This window comes from Phoenix dactylifera, chromosome 18, assembly GCF_051530095.1.
Source record: "Phoenix dactylifera cultivar Ajwa chromosome 18, Ajwa_hap1_PhDact_Kaust_v1.1, whole genome shotgun sequence".
NCBI classification, from domain to species: domain Eukaryota; kingdom Viridiplantae; phylum Streptophyta; class Magnoliopsida; order Arecales; family Arecaceae; genus Phoenix; species Phoenix dactylifera.
In genome coordinates, this window is record NC_143207.1 from 11,118,765 (window position 1) to 11,132,276 (window position 13,512).

General features: G+C 34.0%; 1 protein-coding gene and 1 long non-coding RNA gene across 5 annotated transcripts; both read left to right on the plus strand.

Annotated features, from left to right (window-relative positions):
- Window positions 1-3,329: 3,329 nt before the first annotated feature.
- Window positions 3,330-4,026, plus strand: LOC149750913 (uncharacterized). The gene is made up of 2 exons (XR_016398983.1): window positions 3,330-3,531; window positions 3,741-4,026. It is a non-coding gene; the product is annotated as an uncharacterized LOC149750913 (long non-coding RNA).
- Window positions 4,027-8,191: 4,165 nt separating this feature from the next.
- Window positions 8,192-13,324, plus strand: LOC103696962 (uncharacterized). Of its 4 annotated transcripts, XR_016398972.1 has the most exons (8): window positions 8,192-8,360; window positions 8,433-8,487; window positions 8,629-8,679; window positions 11,289-11,380; window positions 11,471-11,548; window positions 11,645-11,765; window positions 11,923-12,009; window positions 12,926-13,064. XR_016398972.1 is itself a non-coding variant. In XM_039131816.3 (6 exons), exons 1-6 carry the CDS (start codon window positions 8,305-8,307, stop codon window positions 13,074-13,076), a joined length of 483 nt encoding a protein of 160 aa, XP_038987744.1. In that variant the 5' UTR covers window positions 8,192-8,304; the 3' UTR covers window positions 13,077-13,324. The 4 variants fall into 4 exon arrangements, 2 of the variants coding, with proteins under 2 accessions (XP_038987744.1, XP_088570231.1); XR_016398973.1 differs by lacking the exon at window positions 11,923-12,009 and having other exon boundaries at window positions 12,926-13,062; XM_039131816.3 differs by lacking the exons at window positions 11,645-11,765; window positions 11,923-12,009 and having other exon boundaries at window positions 12,926-13,324.
- The last annotated feature ends 188 nt before the right edge of the window (window positions 13,325-13,512 follow it).

Below are 13,512 nucleotides of genomic sequence, written 5' to 3' on the forward strand. Positions count from 1 at the left end.
AGGTTCTAATGCAGTTGTAAGCGACTCCACACATGGAAAACGTAAAAGAAAATTGACTTCCCATATTTATCAATATTATCATATAAATGAAGCAACTGAAAAATGCAAGTGTATAAAGTGTGGTGAAGAATATTCATTTGGTGGTAAGGTTGGGACCGGAAATTTGAAACGTCATTTAGAGAATTGCAGAAAGAACCGTGACATAGGACAGATGATCTTATCACAAGCTCAAGGGTCCATATCAATGTGTTCTACTAAGTTTAATCCTGACAAATTTCGTGAATTGCTAACACTTGCAATTATTAAGCATGATCTACCATTTCAATTTGTTGAGTATGAAGGCATTAGATCTTTATTTGCTTATGTTCGTGAGGAGGCCAAGTTAGTATCAAGGAATACTGTAAAGGCTGATTTGTTGAAATTATATAAAAAAGAGAAGGAAAAATTAGTATTGTGGCTACATTCAATTCCTTCTAGGATAAGTTTAACTTCGGATTTGTGGACCTCTATTACTACCGATGGCTATTTATGTTTAACTACCCATTTTATTGATGATGAATGGGTGTTACAAAAGAAAGTTCTTAACTTTCGCTTCATGCCTCCTCCACATAATGGCATATCTTTATGTGAAATAATTTACAATTTGTTGATTGATTGGGGGATTGAAAAGAAATTGTATTGCATGATTTTAGATAATGCATCGGTAAATGATGTTTTTGTTGACATGCTAAAGATCCAACTTAATTTGAACAATGCACTTTACTCAGATGGTGAGTTCTTTCATGTCCGATGTTGTGCTCATATTCTTAACTTAATTGTACAAGAGGGATTAAAGGAGATAGATGAACCCATCTCTAAAATTCGTTAAATTATTAAATATGTGAGAGGTTCACAAGTTCGGAAACAGAAATTTTTGAAATGTGTTAGACAAGTTTCTTTGGAAAGTAAAAAAGGCTTAAGGCAAGATGTTCCTACAAGATGGAATTCAACTTTTTTGATGCTAGATAGTGCTCTCTTTTACCGTCGTGCCTTTCTTCATTTGAAATTAAGTGACTCTAATTACAAACATTGTCCATATGAAGAGGAGTGGGATAAAGTTGAGAAGATTAGCATGTTGTTGAGTATATTCTATGATGCTACTTTAGTATTCTCCGGAGCTAAATATCCTACATCAAACATGTATTTTTCTCAAGTTTTCTTGATTGAGCTTACTTTAAGGCAAGAGATGCAGAGTACAGATGCTTTCATACAAAGAATGACACGGCAGATGTATGGAAAATTTGAAAAGTATTGGTCAGATCATAGCTTAATCTTGGCCATGGCAGTTATTTTGGATCCTCGATACAAATTTCAGTTTGTGGAGTATTGTTATAAGAAGTTGAATGGGTATGGTTCTACTGAAAGCATGCACATCCGTGATTGTATGTTTTCTCTCTTTAATCAGTATATGCTTGCTTCTTCTAAAACTCCAACTGCTATCCCATCAACTCATAGAGATATGGAGACCGGTACTTCTTCTGAAACTTCTAAGGCATTTAGAAAAGCAGATGATTTTAAGGTAATATAAAACTTTTTTTATCTAAAATAAATGTATTGTGCTTGTATATGGTATTGTTTCTTATAAATAACTTATTCCATTTTTTCAATAATGTAGGATTTTGATACATTTGAAAGCTTTGATTTTGTTACTACTGCACAGAAGTCTCAATTGGAATTATATTTGGATGAGCCTAGAGTTAATAGGATGTCCAATTTGGATATCCTTGATTTTTGGAAAACCAAGCAGTCTCATTATCCTCAACTTTCTCTTATGGCACGTGATATTCTAACTATTCCAATATCTACGGTTGCCTCTGAATCTGCTTTTAGTATCGGTGGGCGAGTACTTGATAAGTATCGTAGTGCTCTTAAACCGAATATTGCCGAGGCCTTGATTTGTACTCGAGATTGGGTGTTTGAAAAGAAAGGTATATGTTTTATGAATTATATTTCTATTATTTTTTGAATGAATTTATTATTAATTATTGCAATATTTCAATGCAGATGTTGAGGAGGCCGAGTTAGATGAGACTGTAGAAGATGTCATAAACTCAAGTTCCTACAATGAAACTCAATTAACTCAATGCTCGGCCAATGTTGAATCTAATTCATAGTGAGATGAATCATGATCATGGATACTCCTTTTTGGTTTTGGTTTAAATATGGATGTTGTTATTGTTTCTCTCTTTTTTTAGTTTTGCTTTGACTATGGATGGTGTCATTTGACTTATGGAGTTATGGACCTTATGATGGTGGTTATTCAATATTAAGTTGATATTTATAGCTATTTGGTAGTTTCTTATTCAATATATGAATGCTTTATAGAAACTATGAATCTTGCTGTTTTCTTGAAATCATTCTTATATTATAATGAGACAGGTTCATTCTTATAATCTTATGTTATTCAATATAGCTATTTGATAGTTTATTTTGCTAGATTCTTTTTTTGCACAGGTTGCTATTGTAAGTTTGTAACTTTGGGACAAAGCAAGAAAATTCATCTGGAGATTGCCAAGCAAAAGGAAATTCATCTTGATGTATGCAATGCTGTTTTTATTTTTATTCAATAATAGTCTAATAGCCATCATCAGAGGGACAAGAGGTGAAGATATTAGGTGTTCAATTGGACTGATGATCTGGGTCTATGATTCTCGGTTGTAGTTCTATTGGCCTGGCTTTGTTTGTTAGGGATGCATGGAGTTGGTGCAGGCAACTGGTACTTGATATTCTTGGTTGTATGCAATGCTGTTCAGCTCTTTGCTATTGCTCTCTTGTGCCCGATATGAACTTAAATTGTGATCTGAAGTTGGTGCAGGCAACTGGTACTTGATCTGTTCGATCACATAACTTTTGTCTCCTTATGTTGAGGTACCAAACTCTTTTCTCTCCTTATCTTTTCATTAATTTTCTGCTATCTGTTATCGCAACTTTTTCTGCGATACAGGCTCTTTGATTTGTATTAATCAAGTTGTATTAATCAACTTTTTTGCGATACAGGCTCTTTTCTGCGATACGCTGTTGCTTTCTGGGTTATAGAAATATCATATTTTAGCAGCCACATTTTTGTCAGTGTTTATATTCTTGTGATTGAAAACTGACTATCTATTCTCTTCACCATTTCTACAGTAAGTTAGAGAGTGATATTTTGAGGGAAGCAATCTCTCAGATTGCAAATGATTCTTGGGAGAAGAAGCGCAATTTTACTGAAACCATTGAGCTACAAATTGGTCTGAAAAACTATGACCACCAAAAAGATAAGCATTTCAGTAGATCTTATGTTTACCTAATATAATTTTTAATGGCAAACATCATACAAATAACTTGCCCAATGCATTTGAATTCAGGGCCTGGTTGTTCTTCTATTGGCTATGGAGAGGCAGAGGAACTTGGACCTTTCTTAATACAAAAAGGTGTGCCAAAGCTTAAATTCAACAAGCATTCTTGGAACCGGAGAGAATTGCGACTCATCACTCGCCTATAGGCCCTATACTGGTAAGCTCATCACTTGTAAGCTCAGAAATACATATTATTGATTTAAAAAACTTAGGGACAAGATCACTAAACTACATCTGCAATATATCTATTGATCAACAATGTATGAAGAAAGATGAAAACATCTAGTAGCTCATTTTTCATTAATTACAATTTGCAGCAACAAAATATTATATTAAATTACTAATGCTTGATTATGTCTTCTGCAGACAGAGAAAATAGGGCTTGACTATATGGATGTTGAAGCACTAAAAAAATGAACAAAAACAAGAAGCTGATCAAAAAGCTTGCTAAGAAGTACCATGCTTTCCTAGCATCAGAGGCGATCATATATATTGACATTAGTTCTATGTGAAGCAGATTTTCTTTTCGGGCTATTCCATATGTAAATTTGGATGATTTGACTTGTATTCCTTGTCTTTGTAAAGATTAAATATTTTTTGAATATTGCTGGTATTAGATGAATGAATAAATAACTTGTATTCCTTATGTTCATCTTTTTGTAAAGATTGAATGCTTTTTTAATGTCAATGATGTTGGGACAAGATTTTTGTAATGTTTTCTAAATTTACCTTCTTTTTATTCTTGTGTTACTTAATGTATAAAACAGGTTGGGTCGGATTGGGTTGGGCTAAGGTCTAAGGCTAAGAGCCTAAGTGGTTAGTGATTACTTATTTATTAAATAGGTTTGGTTGGACAGGTTAAATAGGTCCAAATAGGTTAAACGGGTCGGGTTGGGCAGGTTAAACAGGTTGGGTTGGGCAGGTTAAACAGGTTGGGTTGGGCAGGTTAAACGGGTTGGGTTAGGCAAACAGGTTACCTGTTTATTAAACAGGTTAAACGGGTCGGGTCGGGTTACCTGTTTAATAAACAGGTCGGGTTCAGGTTGTAATTTCTGATCTGTTTAATAAATAGGTTAGATTCAGGTTTATGATTTTCTGATCCGATCTGTATCTAATCCGACCTGTTTATGTCTGATCCGACCCGATTGCCACCCCTATTAAATACCAGACACTTAGATACCATTTAAAGTTTTCAACTACACCTTTTGATTAATTGTTAGAGAGTTGGACTCCAACAATGAGTTTGATCCATTATATTAGTTTTAAAGTGAGCTTTTTTAATAAAGACATTCGTTGAGAATCTAAGTATTAAAATAATTTGTTAGGTATTAAAATAAATTATTATTATTTTTTATCATGTTAAACTTGTATAAGTGTTTTTTTTTTTCTGAGCATCTCATATGCATATTGGAAGGCCTCATCAACTGATACCTTTTAATATTTTCTTTTATAAATGCATATTTGAAGACCTCCCGTACGTGCAATTAGACAAAACTACAAAATGGAGAACTAGTTTCTAGATCTTGAACCTAAAGAGTCAGAAACATCTATGGTCCATCGCGTCTCTATGCTTAATTTACTCCACCCGCCCTCTTCTTTCAAATCTGGTTTTTTTGTGTCAACTTAATTGCTCTTATTATGGATAATACTAGTATGTACCCCGTTTGATTCATAGGTATGGTTGTCTTAATCCTATGGTTCAAATCATCTGATCAACTATGCTAGAATTCGATTCATACGTATGGTTGTCTCAATCCTACGGCCCAAATAATCAAATCGACTATGCTAGAAAAGGTACACTCATCCAAGGTGAGTGTACTTAATCCTTTAGCTAATTAGGACAAAAAATTAGCTAGGCTCACTAACCGACATTTCGTGTATACTCTCGGATTCCTCTCTTGTAGCCCTACCTCCATTTGATTTGCTAGGTACTTTGCTAAAGAGTTAAAATGCTCGAATCCATCTGTTCATTAATACTGTATCTACATAGCAATGAAGGATGCCATATAAGCCAAGTTGAGATGTTAACAGATAATAGATTATAGCATTTGCTAGGTTAATAGCCCAGGGATGATGTTAACGGATTATATTAACATTGACATAATCAATAGATGCTCATCATTAATACAATCATCTACATGGTGAACGGAGAGCTCAACAAAGTTGAGCCTTCATTTTAGATATATATAGTTAGAAACAATGTTAACAAATTATATTAATATCGATGTCATTAATATATGCCTCATTATTAAATAGGCATCCGTGAGGTGAATGGAAAGCTTAATACAAGTTGAGACTTCATATTATATAGATATATACATATAAGTGTGTGTGTATATATATATATGTATGTATGTATGTATGTATGTATGTATGCATGTATGTATGTATATAAAATAGATTGGCCTAGGTGGTGGAGGTCATGGTGGAGATAGGAGACATGGCCATAAACATAGTGCAACTGAACCTCGGCACGGACACGAAGGAGACGTCGAAGATGATCGCAGTCGGGGCCAACTGGGACAGCATACTTACCCTGGGGGCACACAGAGTCTTCAATAAGTACATTGACAAATTAAGTCATTCTTAAATAGCCGAAAACATAAGCAGACTGATAAGCTCTTCAAGGGGGCCAGTTTGATTGGCCCATTGGGTGGAGGCTATGAACTGGTAGAGGTGGAGCGGGCAACTACATGGACGCTTATATCTAGTTTATGTCTAGATAGTAGATATATATTTGAATTGGATAAATACTATTCAAAGTTTTCAATTGTAGCTTTTATTAATTGTTAGAGAGTTGGGACTCGTTTCATTGTGGGAAAAGAAGGAGAGAAAGTATGGTCAATAGGAAAATAGAAAAATACTTCATGCTTCGTTAGAGTTTTCGAAGAAAAGAGATGGAAAAGTAACTTTCTCATAAAAATAAGATTTTCATATTTTATGAAAATAAAAAACTCATGTAGCATATAGAAAAATCTAATTTCCACCGATGGAGAATTATTTTTTTTCAATAGTACCCCTAAGTTTTTAGATAGAATGGAATAAGATTTTTTTTTTTATTAGAGCATAACAAGTACTTTACATCACTTTTTCAAAAAACTAGATGCTCACCCAAATATAAGTCACTCTAAAATATGTTATTTTTTCATGATCAACCAAACATGCAAAAACTACTTTCTATCCAGACATCGGCTTTTTAGAAAAATATTCCAATAAAAAAAATTCTTTCCATGAACTAAATGAGTCTTTGGATTGGATGAGTTTTACCCATTATATTAGTTTTAAAAGTGAGCCTTTTCTGTTAAAAAAGAAGAGATTGGTTAAGAATTTAGGTATTGAAATAACTTACTAGTATTTTCTTTTATAACAGTAGACTTGTTTATGTGTTTTAGTTAAAACCATTTTTTTGTGCATCTCACGTGCATATTGGAAGACCTTCGTAACTAATATCTTTTAATATTTTCTTTTAGTTTTTTTTTGTGCACATGTTCTTCTAAATATTTAAATTTACATGAATATCCTTTCCAAATTGATATTTATATGTATACCTTTATAAAATACTTATTTTTCATGTAAACCCCTTTTTTTTCTCCTTACATATATGCCTACACCATCTAATGTTGTTAAAAAATTAGCGATTTAAAATTAAAAAATAAATAAAATATCCTTAATAGATACGTATACAAAAAATATTTATAGGGGTATATATATAAATAGCAACTTTGCAAGGGTATTCATGTAGTTTCACATATTTAGAAGGATTTGCATGCAGAAAATTATTTTTTTTGACTAGTTCAACTTGCTTTAATACTTGGATTAGTTTAGTGCCTGCTCCTCAATATTTTCTGTAAAAATATTGCTTGAAACAAAGATAGATTCGACAAATAGATAACAAAAAAAGTTATTAAAGTTCTTTCACTAATCATGAAATTATTTTACTTTATTCTACTTTATTTTTAACAATCACTATATCTTATTTCATCCAAAACTAGCTTGTAATTTTTATTATCATAGATGCATATATGAAGCATGTATTAGAATATAGAAAAGAATTAAAATCTCTTGAAGGCACATAATAAATCGCAATAATCAAGCTTCCTTACTACTGTTGTACTTATAGGCCCATCTTGTCACGACAATTTTAAATCAACCACCACCTTGTATGCAAGAAATTTTTTAGCTCTAAACAATATTAGAGAGGGAATAGTTTTGATCCCGAACGGAGGAATAAAAGAAAGGGATTGAGAGATATCGAAAAATTTCCCACAGGGGGTAGAAATATTAATTCCTAACGAGACCCGTTAACCTGTTACTTGCTTTAGAAATAAAAAAAGATAATTTTATAATTTTAATTAATTTTTTAAATAAATGTGATTTTTGCTAATCATGCCGGCTAAATTACTATGTCAAAAATATTCATACAAAAATAGTATTTTATAAGGGCATGCATATATATATTAATTGGTCACAGTATTCGTACAAATTCTAATATTTAGAAGGATATTTATGCAAAATTTAATTTTTTTGCATTTATATCCTCATAAATATATAAAATTATATAAATATTTTTGCAAAAGTATTATTTATATATATATACACACCTTTATAAATGTTTTTTTTCACATATTTATCCTTAAGGATGTTTCAATTATTTTAATTTTAAATTATTAACTTTTTAATAGCGTTGATGGTATGAGTACGTATACACCAAAAAAAAAAGGTATATATATATATATGTAACAAGTATTTTATAAGGATACATTTATAATTATTAATTTTGAGATAATATTTACCTCATGGGAGACCATGTGGCACGTGAGATGCACGTGCAATTGGACGAAACCACAAAATTTGAACTGGTTTCTAGATCTTAAACCTAGGGAGCCGGAAACGACTACCGAGAGCAATCGGCTCCGTCACCGCCACCACCATGACCAAGTTCCGGAAGCTCGGCCGCCCCGCGGCCCACCGAGTCTCTATGCTCAGGTAACTCCATTTCTCCTCCTCCTCCTTTTCAGTTTGGTCTTTCTTTCTTGACAAGCTCTTGCTTTCCTTCAGGACGATGGTCTCTCAGTTGGTGAAGCATGAACGCATCGAAACCACCGTTGCAAAGGTACTTCTTCCCCTCCTCTTACTGGTTGTAGAGATATGGCTGTTTCGGTTGGGGTGGGGTGTGTGGCATTTCGTCGGGCAGTTGGTGATCATTCGACCAGTGAAAACTAAGCTGAAGTCGTATTTGTTGGGATGATTGCAGGCAAAAGAAGTTCGTCGTGTTGCAGACAACATGGTGCAGCTGGGCAAAGAGGTTATCAAAATACTTTCTTTTATGCTTTAATAATTATTTTCACCCATCAAATTCTGCCAAGTTTGCATTGCTAATATTATCAGACACCAAAAATACTTCGGAGGTTAGTGGTAGACAAGCCAAATGGCTACAACATTGTAACAGTAATAATAGATTCTAGCACTAAAATTCTGACATGCTCGTAATCAAGATTCGCCGTACCGGTACCGAACCCCGTACCGGTGCCGCACTAACATAGACGTACCAAGTGTCGGTACGGTACGGTACATGGTACGTCAAACGTACCGATACTGGCGTACCGATACCGGTACCCATCGGTATGGGTACGGTACGTTCGGTACCGACCGGTACCGCATACCATGCTCGCAATAATGTATCAGAAAGCATAGCAATGAGGACTGGAATTTACTTACGTTACTGTTAGTGCAATTGATTTGGACAAAATTGATTTGTTTTATACTTTATCTTCATTTGTTCTTGAGTGGCTGACCTATGTTTGAGTAATTGTTCAGGCAAGCTTATTACCCATATATGGGATGCATGAAAACTTGTGATAGCATATTGAGGGATTCCTTGGGGTCAGGGACATGTAATAAGCACGGGAATGATGGAAATATTGGATAAAATGTCATATGCTGGAAGAGTAGATTTCCTTCATTTTGGAGGGAATACTACTATTCTGAAACTTGTCTATCCAATCATCGTGCTTATCAGATATTAGTTTCGTGGGCTTAAATGTAAGTGCCAACTAAACTAAGAGCATTTGGAATGACTCTAATATGAAGAAATTGTATAAATTTTTCTTCTTATGAAGGAAGGATATGGTTTTTAAGAAAAAGGGTGATTAGGGATTAAGAGACTGAATGAGTTGAACTAGGATTTTTGTGAGAAAAAGCTGGAGTCTTGAATATGATAAAAGTAACTAAACAGTGATTAGGAAAGGTTGTGTGATGGTAAGATTGCTATGGATAAGTCAAAAATCTGGGAGAATATCAATAGATGCTGAATACTTGAGCCATGTATTTTGATGTTTTGGAAGAATATGTGCGTCAAGCTGAGTAAGTTACATTATATCTATTATATGCAGGAGAATGATGGAGTACTTCTCAAACAGAATATATTGAAGTGGAAGAGTGCTACCTACTCTTTATGATTTAGAGAGCTCAAAAAGAGGCAGAATGTTTTAGGTTTAAAAGTGGTAGCAAGTTGGAGTCCTTCCATTAAATCCTTCTTATAAGTATTCTCAGTGATATGGATGCATTATGTCTAGCAAAAAGATAGTCTGGAATTATCTAGAGTACGAGCTTTCAGAAGCAAAACTATTCTAGATTGAAACATAACTAGTGATAAACTCTTGAGTAGGGTCTTGAGAGGTGACAAGAAGGGCATTCTTTGTGGCATGGTGAGTTGGTGACAAATTGACAAGGTGCCGTGTCTCATAGCATTTGGTACAAATGCCAACAGAAATTTGCAATTTTTGTCAGCTAATTGGAACAAAGAAACCGGATTGAATGCTTGAAACAATCCGAGTCATAATAAGGATGTTGGAAGACCAAACTTATACTTTCACATGCAGTGAGTCGGGAGATCTGGACAGATCAAAACAGAAGAATAGTTGAGTGGCCTATAGTGAAGGTGGGCATTTGAAGATTTGCAACTAACTAGACTGCTTTAATATTATTTAAGCTAATTTTCTTTCTGTTGTTGATCCAGCTTTATATCTATTTATTTATTTGTCTATCTATATACTATATATTGTTTATTCATTCTCTCAATTTGTAGTTTCTTGGGGATTTCCTCATTACCTTGTCAGCTTGATTATCTTTGCTGCTTCAAAACAAAGTTCTGCTTGATTCTGTATTTCATGTTGGCTTTTTCTTGATCTCATCTTAATCAGGTTAAATATGTCCTGTATAATTATGTAGAAGTCTGCAGATTCTATTAGGTTCCTTTATGTTTGTTTATTCTGCAGTCACCTTTAGACTTTGATATGACAATGTTTTTTTTAATATGTACTTTCTTTATTTTTTTCTGTTCTGTTTTTCATTACCTCATCACCGAGTTGAGGCATCAGTTTTGGGGGTCTCCGTTCTCTCTTATCTTGTTAGTGGCAAAGGATGAGAGCCATTATTCTCTTTTCCCATTCCTAGATTTGCCATTAACAATAGTTTCTTCTTAGGAAAAAAGGATCAATTCATTTATGCTGGGTCAAATGATACCAGAGCTAGATCCAAATGTGAAGAAAACAGAGCTGACATATGTGTACATTATGGTGTGGATCAAGATGCCTCTGACTTGGTTTTATTTCCCATGTTTTGTTCTTCTTCTGCTCTGTTTTATGTTTTTGAGCAAGGAAAGTTGCTTCATATATATTGTGACAAGCACTTTGTCTGAAATCCTCATGACACCCATAACAGCTGTCTAACATGTTGAACAGTTGCTTCCTGATAGATCTGTCATTTACTTAATCTGCATGCTTTTATAACTAATAACATTTCAGTATTATTTGATTAGTATGGTGTATGATTAATAAAGCTGATATTTATTTTGTATAACATTTCTCAGTAATAGCCACAATTATGTTAAGTCATGAGTTTGATTGTTTTCAGGGTACACTTGCTGCTGCGCGTCGTGCTTCTGCTTTTGTTCGTGGGGATGATGTCCTTCATAAGTTGTTTACAGAGCTGGCTTATCGCTATAAGTAACTATTTAATTTATTAACATTCGGTATGATCCATTCTTCCAAGTATATTGCTCTTTTTTTATGGAAGAAATTTCTTTTGAAAACCAGAGACCGAGCAGGTGGCTATACAAGATTACTTCGGACTCGCATACGAGTTGGGGATGCTGCACCTATGGCATATATTGAGTAATTTACCTTTTCTTTTTATGTTTCTCCTAAAATTTGTAATCTATTTTTCATGAGAATGATGCATGGATGTTTATATATGTTAATTCTCTTCAGCACATGCTATATGGGAGGGTGGATGATATATGCCTTCCATTTTCAAATCTCATGGAATGCATAGATACTCTGTCATTCTCATGTAGAGTTGTGTTTGTCACAATACAGGAAAGCAATTCAGGTGTTTATGATTACTGTAGTCTATTACTTTTCCTTCTTCCTTTAGTCTTCTCGTTCTTCTTATAAATTTGTTATGGATTTTCTTTATTCCTCTTCTTTTTATGATTTCTATTTTCTTTTACATTATTTTAATCTCTTGTGGATATCCTTTCTTGCAGATGACTATCCACTGCCATAACTTATCTCATCAGTTACAGCTGTCCCAAAATTTATATGACCTTTACCTTTGGAAAAGTGCTGGGGAAGTAAGTTTTAATGAGAAAAATATTTTAGTACACAAGCTAAAAGAAGCATCCTTAGCAAGCATACGAAAAAGCTAAAAGCTCTAGAAGAAAGAAAAATTGCGTGATTAATAAAATAGTCCCATCTGCTGAATTTAATCAATCTAGCCATCGAACATTTCTCACAAAATTAGATGCTACCTGAACTTGGTGGTAGTCAAGTTATACCACAACAGGTTAGCAAAGACCTAAGACTGAATTTTGCCAAAATCTCATTTTGCTGCGTTAGAAAACCTGTTTTAACTTGATATCAGGCTTTATCGTGCATGTTGTAGAACTCACTGATAAGTGATACCAAAGCAACTTATCCACCATCTCCAAGCATGCCCAGGCCATTAGCATGATGATGAGATGTGAAAACTGTTTCGCTCTGGGAGTGCTCATTAGCTAACTTTCTCATACCATTTGCTCGCTATCTTTTACACAGTTCTTATGAGCTTGTATGGTTGCACCTACCATTGCCCTGGTGTAATTCCACACCATATTCACCTGTACTTTTTAGCATATTTCTATCTGGTACAAGAGCATGTGTTAACACTGTTCATGCACTTACGGTGCCAACATCAGGTCCAGTGCTTGTCTAATTCTCACTATATAGGATTGAACAACTCAGGTCATGATTCCTTTGAGACACAAAAACATGAAATGACATCAAAATAGTTTATGTGATTCCAACTTATGATTCGAGACAAGAAAAAATAATGTATGACTCTTTTTTCTTTGAAGAAGGTATATGATTTCACTCAACGGTAGGAATGACATATCAATAAATAATACTTCCTGTTCTCAGCTGAATGTGTTTTGTATTGTCCAGCAGTATGTACATGTTCAGTATCAGCTATGAAGTATTAATTTTTTACATATCTGGATTTATATGCAGATTTGTTGACAGGGAAAATGAACTCCGAGAGGCTAAACCCCCAACTCCACAACCACCTCAGAGAGTCCCTCTTGATCCATGGACAAAATCCCGTGCTTGCCAACAATGGGCTTCTCCTAAAGAGAATCAGAACTCTGGATCAGAAAGTTAATTAGTATTTCTTGATGAGTTTGTGGTAGCATATACTTTTTTTTTGTTTCAAAGAACTTTTGTAACTTTTTCAATTAGCAATTAGATGAAAAAGAGTCCCGATGCTTTTAGTGAATCATGACATTAATATGGTAATAAATCATAATTTGTAAATTATTGCAATTGGTAAACCAGGGGATGTTCCGCCAGTTGTGACTATTATTGACAGTTAAGTCTGGATTTTTTGGTAATGAAATCATCCTTGATAAATCCCTGCTTGAAGTGTTCAAGGAGAGCAAGCCCATTTGAAAAGAAACAATGATGTTTATTATGCATGCAAACATTTTTGGGATGCTCATATTTGGCATAATAAGTTCTAAAAGATTAAAAACAAGGTGCAGATGTGCATTCAACCTGAAACATGTTGTCGTTTAAAACCTTTTTGATTTTGCTGTATA

What these genes read in the sequence shown, in the direction of transcription:
- LOC103696962 (XM_039131816.3), top strand. Translation starts at nt 8,305, where the DNA reads ATGACCAAGTTCCGGAAGCTCGGCCGCCCCGCGGCCCACCGAGTCTCT. An exon ending in CACCGAGTCTCTATGCTCAG is followed by an intron (nt 8,361 to 8,432) that starts GTAACTCCATTT and finishes GCTTTCCTTCAG; the next exon opens with GACGATGGTCTCTCAGTTGG. An exon ending in GCACCTATGGCATATATTGA is followed by an intron (nt 11,549 to 12,925) that starts GTAATTTACCTT and finishes ATTTATATGCAG; the next exon opens with ATTTGTTGACAGGGAAAATG.